Source organism: Telopea speciosissima, chromosome 1, assembly GCF_018873765.1.
Source record: "Telopea speciosissima isolate NSW1024214 ecotype Mountain lineage chromosome 1, Tspe_v1, whole genome shotgun sequence".
Lineage (NCBI taxonomy): Eukaryota > Viridiplantae > Streptophyta > Magnoliopsida > Proteales > Proteaceae > Telopea > Telopea speciosissima.
The window spans coordinates 4,258,928-4,268,989 of NC_057916.1; the positions used below are offsets into that span (position 1 = coordinate 4,258,928).

At 39.9% G+C, this 10,062-nt stretch overlaps 2 protein-coding genes across 7 annotated transcripts; both read left to right on the forward strand.

Annotated features, from left to right (window-relative positions):
* Positions 1-848: 848 nt before the first annotated feature.
* On the forward strand, positions 849-3,561 carry LOC122659359 (G2/mitotic-specific cyclin S13-7-like). Of its 2 annotated transcripts, none has more exons than XM_043854478.1 (8): positions 849-1,118; positions 1,548-1,776; positions 1,869-2,117; positions 2,225-2,350; positions 2,438-2,686; positions 2,787-2,945; positions 3,040-3,218; positions 3,313-3,561. In XM_043854478.1, the coding sequence occupies exons 2-8, from the start codon at positions 1,549-1,551 to the stop codon at positions 3,455-3,457; spliced, it is 1,335 nt and encodes a 444-aa protein (XP_043710413.1). In that variant the 5' UTR covers positions 849-1,118; position 1,548; the 3' UTR covers positions 3,458-3,561. The 2 variants fall into 2 exon arrangements, with proteins under 2 accessions (XP_043710413.1, XP_043710410.1); XM_043854475.1 differs by having other exon boundaries at positions 1,574-1,776.
* Positions 3,562-4,593: 1,032 nt separating this feature from the next.
* LOC122659387 (protein transport protein Sec61 subunit gamma) lies at positions 4,594-8,038 on the forward strand. Of its 5 annotated transcripts, XM_043854507.1 has the most exons (5): positions 4,594-4,602; positions 5,253-5,390; positions 5,539-5,657; positions 6,215-6,224; positions 7,854-8,038. In XM_043854507.1, exons 2-3 carry the CDS (start codon positions 5,297-5,299, stop codon positions 5,652-5,654), a joined length of 210 nt encoding a protein of 69 aa, XP_043710442.1. In that variant the 5' UTR covers positions 4,594-4,602; positions 5,253-5,296; the 3' UTR covers positions 5,655-5,657; positions 6,215-6,224; positions 7,854-8,038. The 5 variants fall into 5 exon arrangements, with proteins under 5 accessions (XP_043710442.1, XP_043710454.1, XP_043710449.1 ...); XM_043854502.1 differs by lacking the exon at positions 4,594-4,602 and having other exon boundaries at positions 5,211-5,390; XM_043854519.1 differs by lacking the exons at positions 4,594-4,602; positions 6,215-6,224 and having other exon boundaries at positions 5,210-5,390; positions 5,539-5,656; positions 7,830-8,038.
* Positions 8,039-10,062: the final 2,024 nt, after the last annotated feature.

Sequence of the window (10,062 nt, forward strand, 5' to 3'; positions counted from 1 at the left end):
TCCTTAAAAAATGAGTTTTTTGACCATTTCACCCCTTGTCCGTACCATGCTATCGATACGGTGTCAGTATCAGTGACTAGCAAAATCGATATGTATCGCTCGTATCAGGCGATACGATACCAATACTTAGAACCGTGTCAAAGTTGGGAGAACATAGTAATGTCTAAAGTACTGATATACATGCATAGACATACACGGGATGTGTACTATGGGAAAAAAAAATCGTCTCCAATTCCCTAAAAATGCAGTGCAGTGCAGACTCTATTTGATTGAATTAGAGTCTGAAATTTGACATGTAGTTAATGTAGACCATGTCCTCTCAAATATACGCAGCCGTACCCCTATTTCCAGGGCTTGAACCTGAACACTTGACCAATGCGCCAAGCACGATCACCTACTCCCAGATTTAAAAAAAAAACCGAAATCTAGATCAGTCCCAGCTGATTCTGATTCGGATGGGAGTTGAATCGTCTTGGATCGGTGAATTCGGTCCACATTACCGGATCCAATTACATCCACTTCAGATCGATGGGAATCAGGATCCCCTTGGCCTATTCCGATCCAATCCCGATTTTATAACCCTGGCCTGCCCGTGCCCATTTGATAATTGGCAGCTTCAGACCAGGAATATTAGCATAGAGCCCTACGCTAGCTCAAACCGCTCTGACCCGATTCTGATTGCCACCCCTACCGATTATGGAAAATAGAGCCATTTAATTGAAATCTTATAGGCCGTTGGATTATAAGAGATCAAACGGTCAAAAGGTTTACCCGAAAAGTACCGTTGGAGGAGAAACGTTATTCAAAAAGGTTAAAGAGCGCTCTCGCTAAACTTCGATTTCGACTCAACAGCATATACTCAGCAGAGAACAGAGAAAGAAGAAAGAAGACAGAGAAAATAGTGGAAGAGAGAGAGTGAGAACGAAGGAGAAGATCGGAGTGGAAAGATCGATCGCTTTGCTTTTTCGAGGTGGCGACGACAAACCCAGAAGAGGAGACTCTGAGCGGAAGGCTCCATTTGTTTTTGTCGTCATTGTTTTCCAACCTTGGAGGAGTTTTCGGGCAGATTCAAGACTCAGAGATGGCATCAAGGGCTATCGTTCAACAGAATCCGAGAGGTATTACTACTTCTTTCTCCGATCGTGTTCTTTTTCCCCTTTTTATTTGGTGGGTTTTCTTACGATTAATCTGTACTTAAGTTTTTTAGATAGGATCTTCTTGCACCCTGTCTTAGTTTTTGAATCTTGAATTGGGTTTTCTATAGTTGGTACTCTTTTTGTTGCTTTTTTGAAGATATATACTTTTTTCATTCTTTGGTCACGTCCATTTCTTTTTCTCTGAAAGTTTCTCCGTATAAGGTTTTGATTGACATGACATGGTCAGTCTTTAAGTCAGTCTTGGCATCTTCAAATGAGTCAATTTCCTTCGGGTTTGTTCGGCTCCTCGGGGTTTGTTTTACTGTTGGAAGTTTTGGTTTGTGTTTTTTCTTGGATGATCTTATTTCGGGTTATTTCTTATCTTGGGATTTATCATCTTTCCCTTTTTAGCATGAATTTCTCATGGAAATTTGCAGACGCAGCAGTTGCTGGAGTAGGGAGGCAGAAGAACGCTGCTGCAGAGGGAAAGAACCGACGGGCACTTGAAGATGTAAGCAATTTGGGGGTTACAAATAGGGGTTTGGAAGGGAAGCCTCTTCAACAGATCACTCGCCCTGTGACAAGGAGTTTCTGTGCACAATTACTTGCTAATGCACAGGCCGCAGCACAGAATGATCAGGTATAACTAGAAATAATTGTTCATTAGCAGTTAGATCATGACACAAATATGTGAGATTCACCGATATACTATGGGGGTTTTTGATTTTTCAGAAGCCAACTGCAGTAGTTGTTGATGGGGTAGTGATTATTGATGCTGATGTTGCAAAGGGAGTTGGTGCAGCAAAGGCAGCTCAAAAGAAAGTGACTGTGAAGCCATTACCTGATACAGTAATCGAGATTAGTCCTGATACAGTGGAGGAGATCAAACCCAAAAAGCTAGAAAACAGGAGAAAATCTAGGGAAGGTTCATCAGGAAAGAAAGTGAAGACCCTCACAGCAACCCTAACTGCTCGGAGCAAGGTTCGTTTTGTATGAATATCTATACCCTTTTTTAATGGCTTAAGAGTTTTCCATTAGACAACTTTGAGACAGAAATTATTCCTCTGATTTCGTTTGATTCACACCAGGTTGCTTGTGGGTTAACTGCTAAACCCAAGGACCCAATTGTTGACATTGATGCAGCAGATGTTAATGATCAGTTAGCAGTAGTTGAGTATGTTGAAGACATCTACCAGTTTTATAAACTCACTGAGGTATACTGGCTCTTCTGTCTCTCAGCCCCAACCTCAAAAATTGTGTTTCTATGATCACAACATACTAACCTTGTGGGTGTTTGGCAGCATGAAAGTAAAGTTCATGACTACATAGTGTCACAGCCTGGCATAGATGAGAGGATGAGGGAGATTCTTGCAGATTGGTTGATAGAAGTTCATCATAAGTTTGAATTGATGCCTGAAACATTGTTTCTTACCCTTCACATTGTGGACCGATTCCTTTCCCTGAAGACTGTCCCAAGGAGGGAATTGCAGCTGGTTGGCATAGGTGCCATGCTCATATCGAGCAAATATGAAGAGATTTGGGCTCCAGAGGTATATTATTTTAGTTTGGAATCAGTTTCCTATTTTGCATATTTGTTCCTGGTGACTTAATTGTAATCTGGGATGTTGGCTACTTGTGATTTGTTTGCAGGTCAATGACTTTATTATCATTTCAGATAAAGCGTACACTAGAGAAGAGATATTGGGGATGGAGAAGGCAATATTGGGCAGACTTGAATGGAGCTTGACATTTCCAACACCTTATGTCTTCCTTGTGAGATTTATCAAGGCTGCTGGGTCTGATCAGGAGGTAATAAATCCTTACTTTTTCCTCTGCTCAGAGTTTTTTTTAACCACGTTTCTACTGAGTTGGATTTTCATTAAGTTTTATTTGTTCAAAATAGATGGAAAACATGGTCTTCTTTCTTGCTGAGCTTGGTCTGATGCGTTATGCAAGTATTATGTATTGTCCATCAATGGTAGCAGCTTCAGCAGTCTATGCTGCTAGATGCACACTGAGCAAGACCCCTCTGTGGAGTGAAACACTTAAATTGCATACTGGTTACACTGAAGCACAGCTTATGTAATGTTCTTCTTCTTCTTCTCTTTCTCATTGCACCAAAACTGTGTATGTGTGTCTTCATAGTATAATGTATTTATATCCTTCTCTATGACAGGGAGTGTGCAAAGCTATTAGTTAGCTTCCACTCATCGGCAGCAGAGAGCAAGCTGAAAGGGGTTTACAAGAAATATTCAAGTCCACAACGCAGAGCTGTTGCTCTGTTTCCTCCAGCCAAGAATCTCACAATGTCCATTGTGTAAAAAATCAGCTGTGTCCCTTTTGTAACTATCTATCACAACCATCTCTAGTTGTGATTTGCTATTTTGTAAGACATCATATCTGAAGTAATTCTGATATTTTTGCAGTAATAGGACAAAATTATTATTGCTCTCATTCTCAATTGCTCTCCATAATTATATCCAGTGAAATACAAAGTTTTGTGTTGCTATCTGTAATAATAGCTAATCAGTTGAAGGGACATGAGTGGAAGTGGTGGTGCAGATGAAATGCTCATCACACATAAACAATAAAAGTAATTCAAAATTTGAATTACTAAACAAAATTTTGTGTTGCTATCTGTAATAATAGCTAATCAGTTGAAGGGACATGAGCCCCTCAATGTTTACCAGTGAAATTCAAATGCTCACACATATTAAACAAGAAAAGTAATTCAAAATTTTAATTCATGTAGAGCTTACAGAACCTGGCTAGCTTTGGCTAAAATGGCTTGCTTTTTATATCTACTGTGTGCCCACCTTGAATGATGCTAATATGTTCCTGTTGAAAATACACAGGAGAACCTCCTCCCATCCATGCTGAAATCTGCCACAACACATGCCATGTGACCAAAATTGGGTGGGCCCGTTTTGCTAAAACCATTACTTAACTCATCTGTTCTGCCTTATAATCCTACCTAGTCTTTCCTCTCGTGTCATAATGAGATCATAGTAGGGGATGATGATGATGGTCTTTCTAGGGAAAATGCCGAGGCCTTGAAAACTCAGTTGGGTGGTTCAGCATGAGCTTGTTTTGGGAGAGGCCATGAGATTGTTGGTTCAGAACCACTGGTCTAATATGCAAATTGCAATCACAACTTTGACACATCTTGTAATGCAAGCTGGATATGAAAGAGAAATTCTAGTTCTTTTTTTGTTTTTTTTTTTTTTTTGGGGGGGGGGGGGGGGGGAGTGTGTAATCTTAGGCTTATATTATTATGTTTCTTTTGTGTTTTCCTGGTACAATAATTCAGGCCAGTATAGTATGAACGAAATTTCAAAATGCCTTTAGTGATACTGTTCTAAGCATCTAAGGAGTAGTAGTAGTACTTGATTGAGACAAGAAGCAGTGAGTGATGCACGCTAGAATGTGGAGAAGAGTTAGTGAAACAGGCCTGCTCTTTATAGGGGTGGCAATTTTCAGCCTGGCCTGTCAAACCCGCTTGCTCTAACCCGCCCGAACCGTATGTGAAGAGTCATTATACTCCATGTACGAGGAATTGATCCTGATTCGATAAGTGTAGGAACTTTTAGCATTTGGGCTTTTAAACCCTTAATGGTCTCACCCAACCCAATGAACTAAATCTTTGAGTAGGAGAGTTGAACCTGTGAACTTGTGGGAACTGGGAACCTGCATTGGAAAATTATCTCCTGCATTCTAGTTGCAAGGCACCAACCAATCCCCTACCCTGGTCCAATTTTCTAGTGCCTGTAATAAGAGGGGGATGGATCCCACCCAGGCAGAGTGTTCAGGCAGGGGTGAAATGGTCATTACACCCCCTTATTAGGGGCACTGGACCGGGCAGGGAATTGTCGAGGATAAAGATCCACCTGCATTCTACTGGCAAGACATCAACCAATTGCTCTAGAAGTTGTCTAATTGGGATTGACGACATGAGATTTCCAGCTCGGTTTCGAATTTGGATAAACCCGACCCGTTTCCACCCCCCATTAAATAGCATCTCAGATGTTTCTTTGGCTTGCAAAATTTGAGTCCTCGTTTGGAACGAAATATCAGAACCGTGTCTTGTTCCTCTCTCTGAGGCTCTCGGAGGAAAAGGAAAAGAAAAAGTAAAAAGGAGAGAACGAAGGAAGATCTCAGACATGGATTCGCTAGATTCCGTCGTCGATCCATTGAGAGAGTTCGCTAAGGACAGCTATCGCCTCGTCAAGCGCTGCCACAAGCCAGATCGGAAAGGTAAAAATCTTGTTTCTGATTCCTTCTTCGATTTGCCCCCCCCACCTTTCTCTCGTTCTTTTGTAGATTTGATGTTTAGCTGCTCTTTTTTCAACTGGATCTTGGAATTGGGTTACGATTTTCTGGAAATTTTCATTGTTGGATGCAGAATTCACGAAGGTCGCGTTTCGTACGGCTGTCGGCTTCGTCGTGATGGGATTCGTTGGGTTCTTCGTGAAGCTAATCTTCATCCCCATCAACAACATCATCGTCGGATCTGTTTAGGTATGGATTCAACTCTGTCTCTTTTCCTTCTCTTAGGGTTTTTTGTTTCCGTTTATTTGTTTTTAATTATTTCTCTTATACACTGAGAAGCAATTAATTGCAATTTAAACAACCATGTCTATAGTTGAAGCTATATAGAAACTACTATTGGTGTTGAAGAACCATTAGGGATAGATCGGAAAGTTGTAAACTTTGCAAGTTCTGCTTTTTTCCTTTATTTTTGGAGAAATATTTTCTGTCCGCGAGCGAGGCCTACGCCAGCACCCCCATGTGTCTTTATTTTTTATGAAATAGATTCATGGTTTAAAATAAGGATGGTTTTTTTATACTGGAAAATTAAGAGGTATTGATGGGTTTCTAACCACCTAATATTCGAAAATCTGGAAAAAAAAAATCCAGTACCTCAGCTAAGGAACAATAACCAGATTAGGAGAAATTTCAATACCTTGATAAAAACAGATCTACATATCTGATTTAGTCAAAACTCTGATCAAGTGGTATATTAGGAAAGCGAAATAGCATAGAAAACTTCGATTAAAATATGATGGTCAGATTTTAAGATATGGAGTTGTCCTACTCCGGCTAGGAAACTCAAAACCCTATAAATTGAGAAATCGATACACATGTTTTAGGGCCTAAAATATATTTTAGTTAATGAATAAACTTGATGATTAAACAGTAATCAGGAACCAGAATCATAAGAATCAGATTTGATGTTCAGAAAGCTCAGATTTGAAAAGTTGCCTTGAAGTACGATTGTGAAAGTTGATGGAGAAAACTGAATGAAGACATTAATTATAGCATCTAATCAAGCAAATTGATGTCAGGTTTCAGCTGGTTAATCAAGGATTTACTCAACAACCTGGGCTGTAATTTACAGACAGTTAGAACTGAAATTGAATAGCAAAATTTAGAAACTGCACTATTGCAGGGTGATAGAGTTCAGAATTGTGACCTGTTATGCAATGGAGAATATGGAACAGAGAAAGAGAAGATGTAGCAATTCAGGAATCCCCCTGAATTGTAGGTTTGGAAACCCACCAGCCTAACCTTGAATCCACGGTAGAATTATGTCTGAAATTCACAGAATTAGCGAGCAAAGCATCATTTTTATTCAATCAGAAAATCGTGGGGACCGCTTAGCCCCTTACATATGTTTATAATTTTACTTTAGGCTGTGTCAGACTCGAGCAAGGAAAGGCGAAACCAATCAGAAATAGATAAGGAAAGAAAGATCACTCAAAACTGACTTTAAACTCCCCAATCGCAGATTGGGTATCCTAAACTGACTAGGACTCTAATAAAAAAAGAAACAGCATGTAAACAGGACTGGGTTCATAGTAACCTAATCAAGCCTGACTACTGACAATTTAATAACAATAAAACAATAAAACAAATAAAATAAAGCAGAGGCCGGGCCTTGGCGCAACGGTAAGGTTGCTCATTGGTCGTGGGTTTGAGTCTGGAAACAGCCTCTCCGCAAAGCGGGGGTAAGGTTGCGTACATTATTATGACCCTCCCCAGAGCCACCACAAAAAGAAACGGCGATAATGCCAATACAATTTTTAGCCGATACCTATGGTCCAACTTTTATTCTTCACAAATGGTCTAAATCCCTGATTTTGATACCATACCACTAGAAAGGAACCAAGACATTAAATTTGCACAAAATTTAAGAGAGTTTCTCCATTTCAAGATGCACTCAATGCTTCATTATGCTCAAAGCAGTTTTGAGCCCATGTACTAATTATTAAACTATAGAGTGACATACTGACATAGATACCAAATTCATCCCCCAAATTATGTATAGAATGAAGGACATTGAATATGAATGTTTCCATGCATTGCTGGTCATTGTTATCCCTACATCAAGAAGTAAACTTTACCTTGTATGGTCACACCATGACATTAACAGCTAAATACCCTTGATGAAATGAATTTGTTTTGCTTAAGTTTCATCCCTTTGAGGCTGATGCCTTGCTTTCTGCACAGGTGGAACACCTAGCTTTATGCATCCAGCTTTGAAAACACTAATCATGAGTGCTAGCTATGCATCACTATATATTTGTTGGCTTGATAAACAATGGTGAAAACCTGTCTTCATTTGCAGTAAAGTCTGTTGGTCTTGGAATGGAGCACTGATTCATTGCATATGTTTCATTTGAAATGCAGGTAAACGTGGGGTTGTAAAGGTAGAATGCAGGGAGTATTCCATTCACATAGATGATTATGTAGGGGAAGGATGCTGAACACTTCAGGCACTTGTTCTATGTATGCATCTCATTTGCTTAGCTAGACAGAGTTTGAGTTTTATGGATTAGGGATTGGTTTCTCTTAAAGCTTTACTTTTTGTTCTTAATGAAGATCTGCAACCTTGCGTAGAAGTTACCTTCAGTTGTATTTTGTGCAAGGTCAGCCCACTCGTTTTTGTAACTGTTTTAACCATTTGGTTTTGGTAACCTGCTTTAAGCTTGTTCAGTTGTGGACCTTTACATAATCAACTAGCATCAGTTACTTGATGTACTAAAGTCGCCACTTTTGGTTTAAATGGTTGGTTTGCCACTTGTGGGCCAACACAATTGCCAATTGTGTGATGGTTTGAGGAATCGGTATCGGTGACTGATACCATATTGGTGGATCGTAATGGACGGGTAAAAATGTAAATATAATTCATTTTTCGAAGGAAACAGGGGTAAATTTGTCCGTCCGATACAAACCAATCCGGATCAGTACTGATACTGATTACTGAAACCCTGATTGTGAGTGTTGAGCTAATAATTGAAGGAAAGCTGAAGGTGGAGTGATTGAAAACCAGAGAACACTTGGGCAACTAACAAGGTATCCTCCCACCATATACCTTTATTTGAAAGAAATAATTCGGAGAAGAGAAATACCAATATGCCTTCTAGGCTTCTACAACCTGTTTTGAGAATCAGAAAGCAAGAAGGAAGCTGAACCCTAGGGCTTGAAGATTTCCCTGAATATAAATGCCCCTTTTTTCTTTGAGCATGTTTTGGTTGGCATCTTGAGCTTCTGCTTCTGTAACTCAGAAGCAAGGCTTTCAGGTAAGCAAAAGGGTGGAGCCGGTCAGAGAGCTTGCATTTGAATAATCACTGCCCCCAGCGTTGGGTGTAGGTGTGGGGAGGGGGCGTGTTGACCGTTGGGGACAGTTCTCTCTGCACCAAGAGTGTGGGTGCCATTCCCATGCCTACTGTAATTTTTGCCACACGGAAGTATATGGAAGGTGTGAAAAGGAAAGTGCTTGAATTTGAGTTACAAAATTATATAAATCCTACTAGGTTTCCCTCTAGTGAAATTGCATTGTTGCAACCTAGTTGGCTGCTTATCATGCTAGCAAAATATAAAGCTTGAAGTTACACTGTTATTGGTATGAAAGTTGTTCAATAAAACAGAAAATTTGAGTCAATACAACTGTTCAATGAAACTCTGCAATTGTGAAGGGTTGAAATAATAAGTCGGAGTTGTAATATAATTATGGGAGAAAGCTCTTGTGCCACAGCGCAGCTTGCACCTAGGCACGTGGGCAGCCTGTGCAGGAGGTAGGGTGGTCACTGTGTCCACCCCCATGTGCCTAGGCAAAGGCTTGCTTTGCAGCACAGAGAACAGCGCCCCTATAATTATTTGTAAATGAAGTGTTACGCATTGTTATCATACACAAGTACACAACTATGTTAAAGTTGAGAATAAGCATCATGTATTGAACAAGAATCAGTACCAAATATGGAGATTTTTTTTTGGCTTTTTCTTTCCAAAATAGATTAGGAGACAAATGTAGTAAATTATTTCCATTTTCGGAATCACAAGACAAACATGGGATATCGCTCTGAGGAGAAGCCAACACTCCCTAAAGATCAGGATCAAAGGAGTAGAATCCAACGAGTTCTAGTAGTTCATGCTTATTAGCACAAACGATATCACAGATTCGCAGATAGCAGAAAATATGAACAGAAATGCTAAAGAAAAAAGACGCAAAACACAACATAGTAAAACTATTCCATTCCAACTGAACCTGATGTTTTAGAAAGAAAAAAAAAATTTGTTTTTACCTTGGTTGCACAAACTTGCCTATTACCTGGGCTCGCAGCCAAAGAAATAAAATAATTCATTTCCCCTTTGGGTTCACAAATACCCTGTAGGTATTTCTCCAAAATATCCTTCAAGATTCCATTTCTTTGGCTGCAAACCTGGGTAGCTGGAAAGTTCCTGCAACCGGGTAGCAGCAAAATTTTGTCTGTTGTGAAGCTGTCAAGGAGTTTGATGCTTCTCCTAGTCGTGGACCCAGGGTCTCCTTGGAAGGATTTGTGATTTCTGTTTGTCCACTCTTTAAAGTAGTGTGAGGGTTCTCTGAGCAAGTGGTACAGGGAAAATGCATTAATGAGATGCAATA